Source organism: Schistocerca serialis, chromosome 4 (assembly GCF_023864345.2).
Source record: "Schistocerca serialis cubense isolate TAMUIC-IGC-003099 chromosome 4, iqSchSeri2.2, whole genome shotgun sequence".
Taxonomy (NCBI): domain Eukaryota; kingdom Metazoa; phylum Arthropoda; class Insecta; order Orthoptera; family Acrididae; genus Schistocerca; species Schistocerca serialis.
In genome coordinates, this window is record NC_064641.1 from 757,189,010 (window position 1) to 757,211,293 (window position 22,284).

Genomic DNA, 22,284 nt, shown 5'->3' on the forward strand with positions numbered 1-22,284 from the left:
TACTATAGTACCAGAAAAGTAATTGCTTTGAGAAAAGTGCAGCGTTATTCTTACTATTTTATCTAGCACTTTAATTTAATCATTTACACAGAAAACTTCTGTCTATATGCTGCAAAATTTAAAACCTTTTTAATGTGAACATTAGTGTTGACATGTTGTAATCCGGAATCCAAATATTCTGATAAACTGTAAAATCCTTTCTGATCTCTGCTGCCAGTATACAAGGATTGACTGAAAAGTAATGCCTCCACCTTAGTAACTCTTCAACAGTTGGCAGCATTGGTATGCGGCAGGTACTGGCTTGTTTCATAGCCTCTTCTCTACAGTTCCAGTTGGTGGGAAGCCTTAGCATTGAACGGTTGTGTTGTTACAGTGTAAAGTATGGAAGCCTGCGCAAACGGTTGATCAATGCGATTTAAGCAACGTGCAGTCATTGAATTCTTGACAGCAGAAGCTGTCACCCCAAAGGAGATTCATCAGAGTGAAAGCAGTTTATGGTGATCGTGTTGATGTGGGTTCTGTGCGTCGTTGAGTGAATAAGTTTAAAGATGACATCTTGGGTTGTCGGGTGTTCTGCCGGATATCAGCGTCGTACTTGTACGATATTTCGGTCACGTAGCTCGTGACCTTCATCAGGTGCGACCTGAGACTGTCTCAGGTCGCACCTGATGAAGGTCACGAGCTACGGGACCGAAATATCGTACAAGTACGACGCTGATATCCAGCAGAACACCCGACAACCCAAGATGTGATTAGATCGCCGGGAAAGCCTGAAGAGTTAAAAGTTTAAAGATGTTGAGGTGGGAACACCTGACCTGCGTGACAAACGAAGAGTTGGACGTCCTTTGACACCAACCACAGAGTTTCATAAGCAGAATGTGAACAGATTGATTCAGGACAATCGTCGTATCACTCAGTGAGAAATTGCAAACACAATCAGCATTTCACAAGAACGTGTGGGACACATTATTGCTTTGCTTGGCAAACCACTCTCTTCACGTGCCACCACATCAGAACTTCAGAGACTGAATCTCACCACTGTATGGCATCCTCCATACAGTCCAGATTTAGCACCATCTGACTTCCATCTGTTCCCAATGATGAAAGACGATCTGCGGTGATATCATTATGCTTTTGATGAAGACGTTGAGAGAACGGCGAGACTGTGGTTGCAGAAACAGTGTGTCGACTTCTTCAGAAAACTTGTTCATCATTGGCAGAAATGTATCTAGTTGGCTGGTGATTATGTGGAAAACTGAATATTGGTAATTAAAGATCACATTCTAAGAATGATTTCTGCATTTCATTTATTAAAATATTCCCATCCAAACCCAGATAACAAAGGTGAGGGCATTACTTTTCATTCAACCCTCGTATTAAGGTTTTTGCACCATCATACGGAATTCCATTCTGAACCCTAGAGAGCAATGCATATACTATATGGAAATTATTTTCACATGTAGAATTAAAGGTGTGTATTCAACAGTTCACTCTAAATTCGCCCTTATTAATAACCATCAGGAAGTATATGTATTGGTAGATAAGTGAGAATGCCCCAAAGATGCTTCAAGAGATTTCTGTAAGGTGCTCAGTTAATGACTTCGGATAATAATCTTACCACACACTTCGGTAGAAGAAATGCTTTGCTCACCAAGGTGCATGAGTGCAGGAGCTTCTGCTGTAGGACAGTATTGACACAAAAATATGTTAGCAGTTCTGTCTGTAGATCAACATAATGATAACAAAGCAAGCAAAACTGAGCTTTTCCTTATTTAAGTTGTGGTGCCACCTCAGTTTATTGTCCATCTATATGCCTTAAAATTTCACACATGAGGTTAAAATGCAGGGTATTTTGTTTAATGTGTAACCACCTTGTAGTAAAAAAGCAGGAGAAGAAATTGTCTTTGTGCTGATTGCCAAAAACTATGGAAGACGGTTTAATGAGAAGCTACTAGTAATGGCTAAGGAGTCTCGTAGAAGTCCCCCCAGATACCACCACCATGCTGTTTTGCTGGCTCTTTAATTTTTAGTGTAAACATACACAATAACAATTGCATTTTTAACAGTTTTACTGTGAATAGGTTTATTTTATAAATAATGAATTATGAAATTGTATCCTTTCAGGTTAATTACAATGATGGTACTGTTGAAGGACGTGACGATGCTACATGGCAAGAAAATCTCTCAGACTATAATTCTGACTTCTCCGCTCCTTCTGGTGAGTGTACAGAAATCGAACTACCTGGCACACTGAGATTTTGTGCTACAGATTATTTGACCTTACTAGTTTATTTACACAAAGAAAACTGAATGCTGTGCAAATGATCTTCAAATTAACTTTAACATCTCTTACAGGGAACACAGTTTATTTGAGAGAGGTTAACATGTCATTCACATGCTATGGCTGTTATGGCATAGTACATTGTACAAATTAAGTTTGTTGTACACAGCACAATTGCTACCTGCTTTTGCCATGTAGAATGTGGGAAAGATAGGCGGCAAAGTAGTAACTTGATGATATGTGTATGTCTTTGAGACTGACAGGATTTTGAGAACAATAGTGCAAAATGACAGCACTATACATATGTCACAGTGCTATAATGTCAAGTTGAACAAATATATTCCAAGGACAACACAATACATGTAAGTCACAGATCAAGTAAACAGAGTAAGACGAGTGTACACTTTAACAGTCTAATCAGAACTGAGTCCGAGTCTAGCAGCCACTGGCTGGTTGGCCGCTTAGGTGGCGCTGCTGCTGCATGGCTGGCAGACAGCGCCGCATGTACAGGACGCACGTAACTGCGTGGCGGCACTTGGAAAGATCGGCGAGTCACAACACTTTTCCCCCTTTGAAAGTTTTTGCACATGTCTTGATGGAGGTGGCCTGTAGATTGCGAACATCCACAGGTGTTGTTTGACTGACCATAAAGTCTTGAGGAGGCGGCTTCCCGTGCGGTCGGAAGTGTCCCCGATGATAACGGGTCGAAATGACAGGAGACGTGGGGGTCGAATCTGCTGGAGCCCCGTGCACCAATCTGCCCGTTGCGACAAGTCCGGTTGTTATAACAGGAGACATGGGCGATGTGTCCACGTCCGTAGTAAGAGGAGGCGAGTAGAGTTGCTCCGACAGACGATGGTCATCTGGTCCCTGCATGATGCTGTGACAGGCACAAAAATCCGCAAAATCGTAAGAGGCAAATTTTGGACCATTATCAGTAACAAGAGTAGAGGGAAGGCCTTCCAAAGGGGAAAGGGGAGCTAGAGCATTTCTGGTGGCCGCAGTGTTAGGCGACCTGCAACGGACAATGAAAGGAAAGTTAGAGTAGGCGTCAATAACGAGAAGCCAATAAGTACCTAAAAAAGGTCCCGTGAAGTCAGCGTGAATACGCTCCCAGGGCTTCTCAGGCGAAGGCCACGGTGACAAAGATGACTTCGGGGCGGCGGCCTGTGACACAAGTGCCGCAGGCAGTGACCATGTGTGCGATTTCAGAGTCGATGCTGGGCCAGTACACATGACGGCGCACCAGAGATTTTGTGCGAGAGACACCCCAGTGTCCTTGGTGAAGGAGGCGCAAGACCGAAGCACGCAAAGACGCAGGTACCACAACACGTGGCGAAGCATTGTCGGTGGAAAGGAGGATAACACCATCCCTAGCCGTGAGGCGGTAACGCAAAGCGTAGTAGTTCCACAACAGATCAGAAGCCTTAGCGGACGACGGACAATCTGGCCACCCCTTTTGAATACAGCGTAAAACCTGGGAGAGGGTAGGATCAGAACCTGTAGCAGCCGCCAGCCGGTCCCCAGTGATGGGGAACCCATCCACAACCTGCTGCTCGGCAACGTGCAGGTGGAAACACAAAAGTTCGTCCCTATCGAATGCCAGATCAGGACCTATGGGAAGGTGAGACAGTGCATAAGCATTCACATGTTGAGCCGTCGGCCAGAAATGAATCTCATAATTGAAACGAGACAAGTAAAGAGCCCAACGCTGGAGGCGGTGTACAGCCTTGTCGGGAAGTGACGTTGATGGATGAAACAAGGAAGCAAGTGGTTTGTGATTCGTAACAAGATGAAATTTGGATCCATAGAGAAAAACGCCAAATTTATGAAGAGCATAAATAATGGCCAAAGCTTCTTTTTCAATTTAAGAATACTTTTGTTGGGCATCCGTGAGCGTTTTGGATGCATAAGCAATGGGTTGTTCAGAACCGTCAGAAAAACGGTGTGCAAGGACTGCACCAACCCCGTATTGAGAGGTGTTCGTGGCAAGAACAAGAGGTTGGCTAGGTCGATAAGTAGCCAGGCCTGTTTCAGCATAGTCTTCAATTTCTGGAGAACCGCATCACATGACGCGGACCAGTGAAAAGGCACGTTTTTATGCAACAGGCGATGCAACGGCTGAGCCACCGAAGCAGCAGATGGTAAAAACCTGTGATAGTATGCTATTTTCCCCAAGAAAGCCTGCAGTTCCTTAACAGATGTAGGGCGAGGAAGGGCATCGATCTCTGCGACAGTTTGCTGAAGCGGACGAATACCATCCCGAGAGAGTTGAAATGCCAAGTACGTGATAGATGCCTGAAAAAATTTTGATTTGTGAAGATTACACTTAAGACCGGCAGTCTGCAAGACATAAAGAAGTGTGCGGAGATTCTGAAGATGTTCTGCAGTGGTGGAGCCAGTGTCAACAATGTCGTCCAAGTAATTTATACACCCAGGGACAGTGAGGAATAATTGTTCCAAGAATCGCTGAAAGAGAGCAGGGGCGCTGGCAACCCCGAATGGCAATTGTTGGTATTGATACAGGCCGAAAGGCGTGTTAAGGACCAGAAACAGCCGGGAAGCAGTGTCGAGAGGAAGTTGATGATAAGCTTCTGACAGGTCAAGTTTAGAAAAATACTGGCCTCCAGCAAGTTTAGTGAACAATTCTTCAGGTTGAGGCATAGGGTAAGTGTTGATGAGGCATTGAGCATTTACAGTAGCTTTGAAATCGCCACAGGGACGAATATCACCATTGGGATTGTCAACAACAATGACAGGAGAGGACCACTCACTGGAAGTGACAGGAAGCAAGACCCCTGAAGCAGTGAGACGATCCAGCTCTCATTTTACCCAATCACAAAGGGCCACAGGAATGGGCCGAGCCCGAAAAAACTTTGCCCGAGCAGTGGGTTTGAGCGTGATTTGAGCTTCAAAGTCGTTTGCACAGCCTAACCCAGGAGAAAAAGGGACGAAAATGTCGCCGACAAGGAATCCATTTGAGCATAAGGAATAGCATCAGAGACGATATTGAAGAGTCATCTATGGAGAACCCAAAAATGCAAAAGGCATCGAAACCATAAAGGTTCTCCGCGTTACTATGGTCGACCACAAATATGGGAACAATGCGAACAACAGATTTGTAAGATACCTCAGCATCAAATTGTCTCAAGAGAGAAATCGTCAGTTTATTGTAAGTCCGTAATTGCCTAGTGGCAGGTGACAGGATTGGAGAACCCAACTGAATATACGTCTGAAAATTGATGATAGTGGCAGCAGAATCAGTATCCACCTTCATGCAAACATCCTGACCAAGTATTTGGACAGTGAGGAATAACTTCCCTGAAAGGGAAGAAGTACAATTGACAGACAACACAGAAGCAGAATCAGCGTCATGTGCATGAACATCAGGTATGCGGTCGGATTTGCAAACGGTTGACACGTGACCCTTCTTGCGCGAGAAATTTCAAAAGACTGAGCGATGGACAGGACTTCATTTAGAGTCGGATGTGCCAACTGAAGGGCACGTTGCCTAACTTCTTTGTCGGGTGCCGACCAGATAATGGCATCCTGTACCATGGAATTGGCGTAGGATTCTTTGTGAACATCAGTAACAAATTGACACTTTCGACTGAGGCCGTGAAGTTCAGCAGCCCAAGCGCGATAGGATTGATTCGGTTGTTTTTGACAACGATAAAAGGTGACACAAGAGGCCACCATATGCGTATGCTATTGAAAATATACGTACAGAAGGGAGCACATTTCAGCAAAGGACAAAGACGCAGGATCTTTCAAAGGAGCCAATTGCGACAATAACTGATACATTTGAGGTGAAATCCATGAAAGGAACAGAGACTTACATGTTTGTTCGTCAGCGACATGAAATGCCAAGGAGTCCTGTCGAAGACGTTTTTCGTAATCAGACCAGTCTTCCGCAGTCTCGTCGTAAGGAGGAAAAGGAGGAAGAGACGACGTCGAGAGACGTCCTGCATTTGATGCCGCGACGAAATCATGAATCGCAGTTGTGAGAAGCGTTTGCTGTTCAATGAGACCTTGCAATAGTTGCTCTAAATTAGCCTTGGAAACCTGTGGGTCAATGATGAAAAAGAAAAATTCACTACCTCGTCGCCAATTGTTATAACGTCAAGTTGAACAAATATATTTCAAGGACGACACAGTACATGTAAGTCACAGATCAAGTAAACAAAGTAAGACATATGTACACTTTAACAGTCAAATCAAAACTGAGTACGAGTCTAGCGGCCGCTGCCTGGCTGGCCACTTAGGTGGCGCTGCTGCTGCATGGCCGGCAGACAGCGCCGCATGTAGAGGACGCGCGTAACTGCACGGCAGCACTTCGAAAGATCGATGAGTCACAACACACAGTTAGACAGGAATAAGACCAGCCCTCAGTGAAAAGAAACACTGAATGTTAGAGGACTGTCTCAAAAACCATATAGTTCATGTGACACAAATGCCATACTCAGATAACTGTCCTATTCCTTGTAGCAAAGTCTGACACTTGCTGAACCATCCTGCAAATTGGCAACTGTTGGTTGTCTCAAAACCTTTAAAACAGTGGAATGTGCATGACTGTAAGAGTTTCAGCCAGGAAAGAGTGGTCGATATAATGTCTGTTTTGCCCCAAATATATGCAGCAGTTATTCATATTGACAGTTTGTCTTCTGTAAATTGTTTAATGTTCCTGCTGGTGCAGTGGCTGATTTTTTTCATTTTCATCCCTGACTAATTGGAATTTGCACATATTCTGTAAATACTTTTTCACCAAGAAGACATTAAATCCTTATCTTCCTCCCTTCAAATACACAAGTCCCATATTCCATCAAAATTGTATTTACAGAGACAAAACTTACGTTGACAACAAACTTGTTTGTCAGTCATCAGTAACTTTTTTTAATACGTAAGGTGGTGGCAGAAAATGAAAAGATGTATTGCTGATGAAAGATTTCCTTTTTGTAGTGTGGAAGTGAAGCTGTAGACAAGTTAAGTAAGTGCTGAAGATACCACAGGCATGCCCTTTTCAGTGGCCTAATACATTTAATAAGGACTGTGATGGTTTTGCCCTGTGGAAGTGTGAATTCTGTACCAGTATAATTAAGGCACCAATTAAGAGTTTGTGTAAGTTCATAAATAAATCCAACACAGCAATACTTATCACATTTCATTTTGTTATCTTTCATACTGAGCTACTGTAAAATTACAGTAGTTGTAGCATTCTGGTATTTCTTGCCATTATTCTGTGCTTTGCTGCACCTGACCCTTTGACTGCCGTGCACAGCATAACTCGCAACACTCCACCGCTTGAATGGTGCTTGTGGACATGGTTAAACATGGCCTCTGGGCTTTCCTTAAGCACTAGCAACACATTTGTGTGTCCCGTTCCCCTACCCTCTCACTGCTGTGGATAACTTAATTCCGTATCTCAGCAAATAAAAAAAGTTTTATATTATTTATTATACAACATGCACTGATAGCTAGAATGCTGTTAATACTGACCTGCTATCAATATAAACTTGTCCAGTAAATAGCAGTGTCACCTGGTGAGGAATTACTACTTGTCAGACACACACACAGTGCATATAGTATCGGTGAGACTGCTATCTGTGTGTACAGTAGGGAAGGTGCACGATCCATTGAGTTTGACCGAGGACAGATTGTAATGGCCTGGAGGCTTGACGAGTGTTTTGGAAACTGCACAACTTGTCAGGTGTCCGAGGAGTGCTATGACGAGTCAACTCATGGTGAAACCAAGTCCAAACATCATGGGGTTAGACAGCCACCCCTTATTAAAATTGCTGGACATTGTAGGCTTGACAAACTGGTAAAACAGGATAGGTGGTGAACTGTGGTGGAACTAACACCAGACTTAAAACTGCTGGGTGAATAAAAGTGTGTGTGGACACAAAGTGTATCAAACACTCGTAATGACTGGCCTTCACAGCCAACAACCCATGCATGTGCCAGTGTTACTAACACATTAGCAATTATAACTGAAATGGTCACATGATCATCAGCAGTGAACAGTGGCAGAGTGCTGCATAGTCTGATGGATTCTGATACCTTCTTATTCATGCTGATGGGAAGGTACGAATTCATCATCTTCCAGGGAACAGCTCCTTGACACCTGTGCTGTGGGGCAAAGACAAGATGGCAACAGCCCCATTATGCTCTGAGGAACATTCAGGTGGGCATCCATGGCTCCAGTGCAGTTTGTGGAAGGCACCATGACAGCCAAGGAGTATTGTACACTGATTGCAGACCACATACACTCCTTCACGATGATCACGTTTCCTGATGGCAGTAGCCTTTTTCAACATGATAACGCATTGTCAAAAAGCCAGGAGTGGGATGGAGTGGTTAGAGGAATGCAGTGGTGAGTTCTAATTGATATGCCTCCCCCTCACTTGCCAGATATGAACCCGATGAAACACATCTGAGATGTGGTCGAACGTGGCATCAGAGCTCATCGCTCTCCTCCCTGGAATTTACAGGAATTCGGTGACTTCTGTGTGCAGATGTGGTGCTAACTTCCTCATTTTGTACACAACATTGTAGGAGCTATAATCAAACATGTGCATAGTATACACAATGCAGTTTTTTCCTCTGCAAACTATTTAAAATTTTATGCAGTGCTTTATTTTATTTGATCCAGTTCAATTACTATGATGAATAACACAAAGAAATGCAGTCCTTTATTGAACAAATGTCTCAGGCTGTAAGATGTTTACACATCATTTTTTTTCAAAGAAATGGTTTCCTTAAAATAGGATGATAAGTATTTCATAGCAGCATTAGACAAGCAGTACAGTGGCAACAAAGCTGGGCTCAGCACAGAATGCAGAGAGCAGATCTGCTGCATCATCAAGAGGTTAATTGTGTCTGGTGCCTTTTTAAAATCTTTTTCCAGAATCAGTCAATGTAGATTTTCTCGAGTATTTTAAGAGTTTGATTATTAAGAGAATCATAACAATGTAACACCCATAGCCGCATAAAATTGGAAATGTTTTATATTTCAGTAAGCAGTAAAGTACATCTTTAGATACAAGTGACCCTTTACTAAAATTCAGATTTTAGCAGTGTCCAGTTTTGTCATTATACTCACAGTAGTAATCATATCTTTTTCTGAAGTGCACAAATGTAGTGCTTGCTGATAAGAATATCTAGTGCAGAATTGATGTGTGTATTGCGCGCGTGCAAAGTGAAGACATATAGCGGTATGAAAAATTGAAGATAACTTGGAGCATATCAGAAAATTTCTGGGACAAACGTTATAAATTGCTTGCCTTTTAATAGGCGCATGCAGTCTAATAGAAATGAATTCTCATTAATTTATTGTTCCTAGAGTTTGGCCACTGAGAAGTTTGTTTGCCTTTGATACTGGTTTCTCCCTCCAACACTGATATTTACTAGGCTGCAGCTGGCAAGTTAGAAAAATTAAATGATATCCCATTTCTCAGTGTAACACCTAATTCGAATTTACCGTATTTATTCGAATCTAAGCCGTACCTGAAAAATGAGACTCGAAATAAATGGAAAAAAAAAATTCCCGAATCTAAGCCGCACGTGAAATTTGAGACTCGAAATTCAAGGGGGGAGAAAAGTTTTAGGCCGCACCTCCAAATCGAAACAAAGTTGGTCCATTGTAATATGAGACACAATTTAGGTAGAATGAATGACGATACAGCTACAGTAGTTTGGTTCGAGTCGTAAGCTTAGCAGTTAAGCTTTACCAGGTAGCCATTGCTACGCGTCAGGCACTCTGTCCGTATTTATACAGGTACCCTTCCTTTTTCACATGCTTCGTCTGGTTTGAATCGATTGCTTATTTTGCTTTGATCTGATACGTGCCGTTTTCTTTGTTATAGGTGTTTACGTCACTCTAAGCTGAAAATACATTACTGTACAGTGTCGTGCATTGTTTGTCGCATTCTGTTAGTGCGTGTTTACGGCCTGTCGCCGCTCGGCATGGCTTGCTTTCGTGCGCGCTACTGCCACTTACTCTTTTTAAAAAAAAAGAGAGGAATCGTCTCATTAGCGAAACAATGGCAAGAGACTGCTATTAGTTGTTACTTACACTGCTGCTTTCTTTGATAATGATCAACAAGAACCAAATAATAGACTGCATATGATAGAAGATGTTCTGAACGAGAGTTAGGCGAACATTTTTCTCCGTTTGAAAATCTTTGCGGCCGCTTCTTTAGTACATCAAATTGTGCACAGAAATTAGTCATCTAAGATTTAAAAATCTAGTCATTTGCCGTGCTTCATCTCTGACTGTATCACTATTAGGCATAAGAATAATACGAATATAAACATGACACGATATGTATATTCTTCCGCATTTGCTGTTGTCTCACTCTAGTTTCGTAGTTTATTAGGGAGACAGGATTTAAATGAGATAACAGCAAACACGAAAGAATACATGGCAAAATGTTTATATTCGTATTATTCTTACAGTGAAGAGAATACTGCATGTGATTCACATTTCATCAGGTTCCTATTAGCAACTATCTCTTTTCACAGGTAGGAAAAAATTCAGAACGTAGAGTTGGCCATATTGACAAATATCCCAAACAGTCTTGCCAGTCGTATTTTCGTAGTACACTGAAATTCTGCTACATTCGAAGATGAACAATACGGAATTTGTATTTACTTCATTGGATAATGTATGAAAATGCAGTGGTCGAAACACAGCGCGGTGAAAAAAAGCTCGTCTTCCACCTTTTTTTAAAAAAAAAAAAATTTATTTACTGACGTAGAGGTTTTGGCGCCAGTATTCATCTTTGTGCCTACAAAGCACGCCAGTGTAGCGCTACATATATTCGACGGCAGAAGTTAGTTGTGGCGGCACCTACCAACATTTTTCAGAACTTCCGCTTGCTTTGCACTCGATTCTAAGCCGCAGGCGGTTTTTTGGACTACAAAAACCAGAAAAAAAGTGCGGCTTAGATTAGAGTAAACACGGTGAGAACTCTTTGACTGAGTAGGACAAGGATTTAAAGTTTCCATCACAGTAAATCATATTAGATAAATTATGACCTTTGTTTCAAAAAATTAAAATGGCAGAGCTTCAGAGATAATTTGATGAGCCAATGAGTAAGACTAAAAATTTTGTCCAACTAACAATGATGTCTTCTTGAAATTTGCAGTAAATTGTTTTTGTGAAATCTATATGTTTCAAGGTCATTTAAATTTAGATGGGATAGCTATCATCATTAATTAAAATGTATGGTTTAATGTTAGGGTGAAATTTATTACAAAAGAGAACATTAGAACCTCTTAGTGAGACAATATAAAGTTACCATATAGATTTGAGCAATATTATTTGTGTGGGGCTTTAAAATTTGTACTGCCACATTTCTGTTGGCTGTCACTCCTCACATTGCAGGCTATATTTCACTAAACGTTTTTCTGTTTCAGATGATGATAAAGAAGATGATGACTTTGATGAGAAGAATGATGGTAAGTTGTTTTCTTCCATAGCCATATCACATATCTATTAGTAAACAAAGCTGCCGATCACAGACGAAAACATTATCAGACCCTCAGAAACAGATTGTAATTGATATCTAAGAGTTTGTTATATGTAAGTAGTTCTTGGTGTTGTTTATTTATTTTTTTCCAGTTTTATTGCTTTATTTCTATATCAATAAGCAATTTCTTAAATTTCTAATTTACAGATGCCAGTCGCCGTAGTCGTAGGCGACCAGAAAGGAAAGAGGAGCGTGACAGACCACTACCGCCCCTTCTTGCTCGTGTTGGTGGAAACATTGAGGTATCTACGAGACCCTTCCCCCCCCTCCCCCAAATAGTATATTTATTTTACATCATAGGAATTGGCATAAATATTGATGGGAATTAATTCTTTCAGAAATGTCATAAACTCATGTTTGAAATCAATTATTCAGTCAGCAGTACCTGTGCAGAAACTAGTATTTACAACTGAATTACCACTATTGTGTAAGAAGTGAGTCCTACTGATCAAATTCCTTTATTTTGAACAGGTATTAGGTTTCAATGCCCGGCAGCGTAAAGCATTCTTGAATGCAATAATGCGTTATGGCATGCCACCACAGGATGCTTTCAACTCTCAGTGGTGAGTATAAGAAAAGTAAACTAAATATTTGAATGTTCAGTCCATACTTCGAAAAAGGAAATAATTCTTTCTGAATACTTGAGAGTTGCACTCTGGTTAGATAAAATTGTAGCAGTCTATTGAAACAAAAGAAGTGCCTGTTTTACTGTAAAACATATAAAACTTCCATACTAATGGAAGTCAGGGCTCGAAGTAATAGCCAGTGTTGCCAAGGGTTAAACAGAACTGAACAGAAAAAGGATAGATAACTAATCATATTGAGGAGATGTAGAGTCCAGCCTTAGTTGCTAGAGACAGTGGTCGCGCGCGCGCCTCTACTTTAGAAAAAGTCTTCTGGTCCCTCTGTATGGAAATAACAAGTAAGGGTTGTAATAGAAATAAGTGATGGACCGTGATTAGTTACTTCACTTACTTCAAAATAAGAAAAGAAAACGAGCAACGTGCAATGCAAAGCACTTGAGAACAATTAGCGCGCAGTAGCGTGTTGATGTTAGCAGAGTGTTGCTAATGACATAGTTCAGGCCTGACCTTTAGTGGTATGCATCCACAGTTCGAAATACCACCACCAAATTTTCCACATTAATAGTGCATGCATTATACCACCTTTTGAGCTTTAGCTAACGAACAAATACATTTTTTTTGTTGTTGCAAAATTCTTCTACTACGCAGCATTTATATCTCAAATAGACCATTCAACTAAGTTTCCGGTATTTATATGCAGAAAATAAAGCTATTTCAACTTCTCTTGATTAAATAGTTCATGTAATTATAGTTCGCTACAAAATAGTTTCTATTAAGTAATTTCATGTTTTCGCATTTCGAGGCAGAATTCACATTTTATTTCACACATTTTGTGAAATGCGGTTTTTTTCAGTCTGTACTTTTTATTATACCATGATCAGGAAATTTACACTCTACATTTTTCTCAGTTCACATGTGAAGCATCTTGTCACTACGGCACCTGATACTGATGGCCTGTAAAAGCAACTGAGTTGTATCCACCTTAATATTTGCCTTCTTTCAAATTTGCATTCAGAATTGGTAACATGTTTGTTAGAGATGACTCTTCACAGCAACAAATATGACCTCACCATAGAATCTGATGCATCCTGTTTGAAGATTTCACTGATACTTGTTCCTTGATTCAGACATCTTTCTTATTCTATTAGTATGCGGGCGTAGATTCAGTAAGTGAGACAATTACTATGACTTCACCATATATGTTTCTAATACCAGGTTGACACTTTCTCTTTCTGCAATGTGAGGCTGTGTGTTCCTCTCTATAATGAACTTAATTAACACTCTTCTCTCAAAGTGTTAATCACAGTTTGCTATCATGCCTATGGAAGAGTCTCCTAATCTGAAAACCTACATGTGCAGGGCATACTCTCTATTAGAATAACCACTTCCTCTGTGTATGGTGCATGCCTGATACATGTGGGGGAAGAGTGTCATAAATTTCATCCAGAACTGTCTGACCCTCTGGTTTAATCTCTCACCTTGAGTCCAAACCAGAAGACTGTGATTAGTTCTGGGAATGAACAAGCTGTGCTTCCACCCTTTGATTGAGATTGGCCTCCACGCTGTCATTGCTGCTAACATAGCTGTTTGTGCCTTCTACACATCTTGGACAAAATCAGTTCAAGTTCCCACCACACCAATATAGTGTACATTAGATATCCTATCATGATACGATCACCCAGACCAAGATGTTATATTACCTGCAAACACTGCGGAGGAAAGGAAAGATGAAGAAGAATGAGAAGTTAGTGAAGAAGATGTGAAGATCACAAAGGACTCAGAAACAACAAAGCTCCAGTGGAGGACAGAATAACATCAGAATTGATCAAGAAGGGAGATGAGAGCTTGCACTTAGTTATATTAACTGATTCAGTTGATATGAGAGGAGGAGAGACTGCCAGAAGAATGGAAATTTGCTATAATATGCCCAATATACAAGAAGGGAAGCAACATGGAATGCGGTAACTACAGAGGAATCAGCGTGTTGAATGCAATGTATAAGATGCTGTCCATCATTATCCTCAGAAAATTGCAACAATTCATAGAGAACAACTTACAGGAGTACCAAGCTGGCAGATTCGACAATAGATCACGTTTTCACACCAAGACAATTGTTTGAAAAACATTGGGAATATGATAAAGATATCTACAACCTGTTCGTCGATTTTCAACAGTGCATATGACAGCATCCACAGGAATACTCTATACAATGCAATGTGTGACTTCAGAATCCCTGAGAATCTAGTGAGAATGGTGTAAGCTTGTATGGAAGAGTCAAAGGCAGCAGTACGTTTCCGAGGAGCCACATCAGAAACATTCGAGATTGAGACAGGCCTCAGACAAGGGTATGCTCTCTCATGTGTTCTGTTCAATGTCATCTTAGAGAAAATAATAAGTGTGTAGGCAACAGAAGTGGGCTGGAGCAGCGATGTATGGTAACTTCAGTTGTCTAGTATATGCAGATGACATAGTACTACTAAGTGAATCAAAGCACAAGTTGAAATAAATGTACTAGAAAATGGACAATTATGCGTAGAAGGTAGGGCTCAAAGTGAATAGAAACAAAACTGAGTTCATGCAATTAGGAAGAAGACAAGAGCAGGAAGAATTTCTTGAGATAGATGGCAAGAGGTGCAAGAGAGTAGACCAGTTCAAATACTTGGGATCTTGGTTTACCACGGACAACAACATAAAAATGGACATAAAGGGAAGAATAGCAGTGGGAATGAAATGTATGCATTCCCTCAGACACACACTTGGCTCTTAATTGATCTCGGTGAACACTAATATGAAAATCGACAACACAATAATATGCCCAGCAGTAATGTACGGTTCAGAAACATGGAGCATGACTAATATTTGAAAGAAGAATAATGAGGAAGATATGAGGACCAATTTTTAGATAACGGAGAATGGAGGAGGAGGAAAAATTAGGGAATCTACCTTCTGATGCGACAACCGACTATCCTACAGAAGATAAAGAGCAAAATAATACAAGGGGTGGGCCATGTAGCCTGTATGCCAGATGGAAGACAGGCGAAGATGGCACTAGCGGGGAAACCAAACAACAAATGCTCCATTGGACGACCAAGGCAGCGCTGGATGAACGACCTGGCGAAGGACCTAGCAGCCTTGGGAATTGAAGACACCTGGAGGAAACGGGGGCACAAAACAGGAAGGAATGGAGGCAGTTTCTGGAAGCAGCGCGTGGTCTGCAGGGCCTGTGATTGCTGAATATCTTATCTTATATATCATGAAATCAGTTTCCTTGAAGTGCTTTATCATCTTCCCAACATTGGAGCTCCACAACTAGTAGATGCACATCTTTCGTGAATATCAGCCCCCCTCCTGACAGCTGAGGCATGACTCAGATGTAATTTCACCAACAGGAAATAACTTTTATACAGTGAAACCCCACTTTTACACTTTTCAAGGGACTCCAAAAAAATGGTGTAAAATGCAGGAAAATGTAAAATGTGGAAAATAACGTTTTAAGCTGTAAAAGTTTTGTATAGGATATCCCCTTGCACGTAATATATGATATTTGTACATAACAGGCATCAAGACTTGTCAGGGACTTCTTTATTGTCTAATAAAGCTTTATTAGCTAATAAAAACCGCTGATGTAACTGGAACTGACAACTGTCTGGGAAGTAAGAATGTTTGACTCTATTTCGTATATCATAATCGATGTCTTTGAAAGCCTGCAGGTGTCTTTCATTATTTAAATAATGAAATACTGCACTAGTTACGTGTTTTTTCGTGCTTAGCGCGACGCATTTCGAGAATTTTTTTCTCATTGTCAAGTGCAAATATGTAAATAAGTAGTTTGTATGGTGTTTGAATATGTGTTATTCTGCATCTCTTGCACTTTAGTTGTCTGTTTGAGGTTATCAGGTACTGTGCCTCATCAGTTATGTAGGAACCACCCCACCCACCCCCTCCACACACACACACACACACACACACACACACACACACACACACACACACACACACACACACACACACACACATTCTATCACTCACATTGATTGATTTTGTAACATCACAAAAAACATATACATAAATACTGCTCTTGACAGCAAGAATAAATTCTCAAAACATGTTTTGTTCACCATGAATAAAATTCATAACCAGCGCTGTGTTAAAACTAAAAGCATTTCAGCAACGCAAAGTGAATCACGGTGTCGACTAGTACTACAAGTGGCCATACGTCGAAACACGCTAAATGTGGTTCGACAAAGGTGTCATGATGTTGACAACAATCACGAAACTGTTTTTGCACCATAGAGACAGTTGGAAACGGTTGTGATTGGTCATGATATTTTCATTCGAACGAACCTAGTTACTCCCATCAGCCACAACACTAAGTAGAGCTTGGCAGCAGCGGGAGATATGGCATGATTTGTTCCAACTTTTACCAGTTCAAATCCGCTGAGTAGAACACCTTGGTGTCAAGAAACTTAACTGCATAATATTTGTAAACACTACTGTATGCCAACATCATGCCAGTGTCATTTTTTCTCTGCAAACAGTTTTTCGTGGTGCATAAATTGCGGGAAAATTATAAATATGTTGACGCAAAATCAGGTGCAAATTAACATTGTGGGCATAGGAAATTTGATGTGGTCGGAAAAAATGTCATAAATGCTGGGAAAACATTAATTCTGGGAACGTAAAACTGAGGTTATGCTGTATTTCAGGAAGGCGTCTGAAAACAACCATGGAGTATCAATTCGCCTTCCTACCAGGCATCCATGCCATTCACTCTTAGATGAGAGCTTAGCACTTACCATAAAAAGACTGATGATCGTAGAAAACTATTAAATTTCAAGTTTCGGTAAGAAGGCAGCTTGTTCAGAAGTTATTGCAGCTAATCTTAGATGGTAGCCTTGAAGTGTTACGTATTTGAGATTTTATAGGTGGCATTGGCCTTCCATCGCATTCTATTTAAACCCCATTTGAGTTAAACAACCATGATGTTATGTTGGGTTAGGGTGATTACAAAGAGTTTGTATTAATGTGGAACTAAATAGTTCAAACAGCAGTGATTTGTAGTGAGAATTGTGAAGTGTAAGATCACAGGACACAGTGGTGCTAAAATTCATTTATGGATATCTGTCACAGGTGGTGAACAAAAGCAGAATGACTATTATTCATATGCAAGAAAATCGTTTTAATTGTTGGCAATATAAAGAGGACAGGCTGGCCTATTGTCTTTTTAGTTCGTAGTGAAAGAGTTTTCTGCAAACACAAAAGACTAAAACATCGACAGTGCAAGAGAGATAGAGGAACACTATTTGTCATTACATTGCTGCAGCACTTGTGTACTTCCTATAACACATTTAACATACATCTCTGCGACTGTTCCAGCATCTTCACATTCAATTTTCAGCAAAGAATTTTGATTGGAAAGTTTGATATTAATTTTTCACTGGTTTGCTAGCAACATTTTGTATTTTTTAAATAATCTTTTATAGTTCACTTTTCTGTACATTTTCTAAAATTTTCTGTAACTGTTTAATAGCATCAGCTATTTAAGAATATGTATCATAATTTAGATATTGTACATCTGTGTTTATGTTATTGTTCCTCAATTGTGTGGATATTCCGTAGTATATTAGTTAATTTCAAATGTCAGTTTACAAAATAACTACAACATGCAATTGGTCTGCAATGAAAAACATTCACATCACCATACAAATTGATGATAAAACGTGCTGTGACATTTTGCGGTAGCAGATGAAGTGCAAAAATTCAATAAACTCTGTAGAAAATCTGTGTTGCTAACTTCATTCATTTTAATACATTCATGAAACAAAATCATCATCTTGTGTGATTAATTGTCAGGATCTTAAACCCTGAAAAAGCATACTGGTAATTACCTGGCTCTCGGGTACAAGACGTTGATTTTAAGTTGAAAAAATATTAATAGTTGTTTTAGAGCATGCCAGTTGTTATATCACCATGAACATGTAGTCCCATTCAGATATATCTGTGTGTTTGTAAAGTATGAATGCTGTTTTATTCCCGAAGGTTTCTTGGCAGGTTGGTGCGCGACTTGCGTGGCAAGTCAGAGAAGAACTTCAAAGCTTATGTTTCTCTCTTCATGCGCCATTTGTGTGAACCTGGTGCTGATAATGCTGAAACATTTGCTGATGGCGTTCCCCGGGAGGGGCTTAGTCGGCAGCATGTGTTAACAAGAATAGGGGTGATGTCACTCATTCGCAAAAAGGTACAAATCAAGAAGAGATTGATAGTTAATATTAATCCTCTATTCAGTAAATTTATATTATGAGTGTCTCATTCTGTGACAGGTCCAGGAATTTGAGCACATAAACGGTTACTACAGTATGCCTGAACTTATACGAAAACCTGTGGACCCTGTGAAGGAGAGCAGTGAAACACCAAGAAGTACCACGACTAGCACAAGTGCTACTCCAGCTACCAGTGCAGCTCCAAGCCCAGCACCGACTCTAAATAGTCAAGATGATAAGGTAACTAGCTATTCAGTCTTGGATTGTGAATGACCCACTCCTTTCACCTCGCAGAAAACTCCTGCCTTCAGTTTCCTTTGCCTTACTCTCCTGGCTTCTGGTAAGGGAGAAGTTAACAAGCTTAGGATTCTTTTCAGTACCTCTTTGATCCAACCCCTTTTCCCCAGCAAGTAGAACTATACCACATTATACTTGTCAATGTAAAGTTATCTTAAGACTGTTCCAGCGCGCGCGTTTGTGTGCGTGCATGGGCGCGAGCACAGGGGATACATTTTTAAGAATGTCCCCTTATGAATCTATGTCTAAATACTTCAGTTAATTCAGTTGAAAACAGTAACCCATCACACTGTTAAATGAAATGTTGTGCTGTACTGAGTAGTTCTGAGAAGGACTGACAAGGCACACACGACAAGTGGAAGTGAGACTGGGTGAGTCGTAGACTCTGTGAATGCAGAACATTGTGCCTGCATGAAGTCTTGCATGCTGCGGCGGACCATGGTCTTGGCCTCTGTTCTCCTGTTAAATTGCTCACAACATTCCCTATTGTCTTCCTTCATGCTTAAAATTAAATCCTAGCTAGGAGAAGTGTGTGCTTGGTCCAACAAAAGCACATTCTGAAATGGAGCTTTACTGTGAACTATAAGCACAGTCAGTTGTGCCAAGTAATGTTAACTGGGTGCGCGCGCGCACGCACACGCGCGCGCGCGCACACACACGCGCGCGCACACACACACACACACACACACACACACACACACACACACACACACACACACACAGGTTTTTACACCTACCAAGTGAGGTGACTCACTTTCGGTAAGAAGGCAGCTTGTTCAGAAGTTATTGCAGCTAATCTTAGATGGTAGTCCTAGAAGTGTTACATATTTGAGATTTTATAGGTGACATTGGCCTTCCATCGCATTCTATTTAAACCCCATAATAGTAGGACATTTGAGTTAAACAACCAAGGGTAACCGCAGCCATGGTATCCAAGCTTGTATTTGCGGAGGATTCTGACCTGGATGGTCCCTTTAAACAGGAACAGGTCAACTTCTTTTACCATTTTGACATTGTACTCATCTCTAAATGGTCTTGCATATGGCGCAGGGGCATATTTAGCTATTTGCTGCTCCTCGGCGGGGAAAGATACTTCCACTCCTTGTTTCATCATACATGTACCACCAGTTAACTTACATCTGTATGTAACTGAGTACCATGAGTGCTGCAAATAATAATAATAATAATAATAATAAATACATGAATATTGAACTCACCAAACTCAAGTCAGGCAAAACTGTTTACGGTGTTCTTTCAAATTTGTCAGTCAAATTTTAATAGGCTGTGGTCTGTCAGGATTTATGGAGAGGACAGCAAGACCAATGACTCTATCCTTTGACATGGATGGCCACAAATAATTATCGAATCTTTTGAGGAGTGAGAAAGAGAACTCTATGGAAAACCAGTTGCTCTTCATGTATGCTTTAAAATGAATCACCTCATCCCTCAAAAATTCTTCAATGTTGTCTTTGTAACACTGTTGCAGTTTTCTAGCACATCTAAATAGTTCAGTGTCATCTCATCCAGAAAAATTTCTTTGGAACTCAAAATTGCTATAAAACTCTTCCAAAGAGTTTTTTTCATTTCTCCAAATCGGGTAGCGGTCTCTCTGTGGTAACTAAAAATGTATTCACCTGGAAACCTTCCCTTGCTTCAAAAGTAGTATTCAAGCTCGAACTATTTTCTCGGACGTATTCAAGTAAAGAATTGTACAACTTTATCGCAGTCCCAGTATCTGTATCAACAGTTCGCAACAATTTTTTTGTAGCGTTAGATCTGTTCAGTATTGCTGACCAAAAAGTTGTCATTAGCACAGTTTTCATAATCCGCACACTGCTCAGAATTCCAATTTCTTTGCATCTGAGAGAAACCTTTTGAGTTTCATCATTATAAATAACTTCCAAAGCTAATACTGTTTCTGCGCAGTTTATATTTGGACTATAGCAGACATCATTACTCCTTGACCAGCGTGTTTCTGTAGGTTGTTCTACGGAGACTCAAATACTTAATTTTTCCTGCAAAATATTCCGACAGCTTGTTGAAGCAAAGAGGAAAGTGTAAATTTGTTGCAACAAATGGAAAAATAAGGCCGCATAGCCACATCGCTTGCATTGTAATATGAGTCACCCCTGCATAATCACATTGCCTTAGTTAATTTATTAATGCCTCGGCTAATGTTACTTATTTGTCCCCTGAATGTGGGACAAAACATAAAAGTTTCTGTAGGAAATCCACGTTTTGATAAAACAATGTAAAATAAAATACAGCTGATCCATATGTGGTTTCTCCTAGCAGTAGTGATTTATACATTTCGATGCACTCCAATAATAATGCTCTTTCATCTTGTTTTGAACTCCTTTTCCACTTAACAAAAAACCTAACCTAACTCCTTGGTCTGTGTCACATGTGAGAGACTCTCAAGGACATTGTCAGTACTGCCCACAGGTGGCACAATATTTCCAGGTAGTGCAGTATATCCCCAAAGTTTTTGATGCTTTCAATATTATGGAGCAACCTATTGTTCGCTCCTATCTAGTCTATATTACTGAGCATCAGGAAATATTGCACAGTTTTGTTGATCGTCTAGGGGCCACAGTATGTACCCCGTTAAAAATGTTGCTTAGTAACATTTGTTACATGTATATGAGAATTTGAAATAACATTTCAGGCAGAAGATCTGTCTGGGCGTGAAGATAAGGATAAGGACTTGAGTACCACCAAAGAAGACAACGAGAAGAAAGATGAGCTTCCCTTAACAGCTGACCAAAAACCATCTACGGATGATCCTGAAAGGACAAGTCCTTCTGTTGACAAGCCAGAACCTGCTGGTGTGCCAGCTCCGGTAGAAAACTTGGGAGAAGTAAAAATGGAGCCAGATTCCACTGGATCAAATGGCGTTCCAGAGGAGCGCAAAATGGATGTAGAAACAGGAGCCCCATCAGGGGTCGTCCGTGATGACACAGAAGCAGAAAAAAGCTCAGAACAGCAAGATGCCACTCTCAGCTCTGAAATTAAAGTAAAGGAAGAACCAGGCACTACTCTGTCACAAGCATTAGTTAAGAAGGACGATGATGATGTTATGGTTGTCAAAGATGATGATGAGAAGAGGCCTGTGGAAGTAAGTATATTGGAAATCTTTAGTCTGAATTTTTTTTCACACCATTTTGTACCTCAAAAAGATGCAGTGTTTCTGAAGGATTAAAAAATGAGGCTTTTGCATTGTTGTGTGGATCGCAATTAGATTTTTGCTGCTTCATGCTAGTAGAGAGATAATTGTGGATTATAATTTATGTGCATTATCAGTATTATCACATGTGGAGGATGGTTTT

General features: G+C 40.5%; 1 protein-coding gene across 4 annotated transcripts in view; it reads left to right on the forward strand.

Annotated features, from left to right (window-relative positions):
* Positions 1–22,284, forward strand: part of LOC126473300 (chromodomain-helicase-DNA-binding protein Mi-2 homolog) — a 165,166-nt gene that overhangs the window by 114,159 nt on the left and 28,723 nt on the right. For 3 of the 4 annotated variants that reach the window (XR_007586432.1, XR_007586433.1, XM_050100270.1), the window contains exons 26-32: positions 2,125–2,218; positions 11,702–11,743; positions 11,962–12,056; positions 12,286–12,377; positions 18,438–18,636; positions 18,719–18,898; positions 21,624–22,073. Coding sequence is in view for 1 of the 4 variants with exons in the window: in XM_050100270.1 (XP_049956227.1) it covers positions 2,125–2,218; positions 11,702–11,743; positions 11,962–12,056; positions 12,286–12,377; positions 18,438–18,636; positions 18,719–18,898; positions 21,624–22,073 (1,152 nt within the window). In the remaining 3 variants the exon portion in view is untranslated. The remainder of the gene's footprint in view (positions 1–2,124; positions 2,219–11,701; positions 11,744–11,961; positions 12,057–12,285; positions 12,378–18,437; positions 18,637–18,718; positions 18,899–21,623; positions 22,074–22,284) is intronic. The other variant, XR_007586434.1, reaches the window with a different exon arrangement.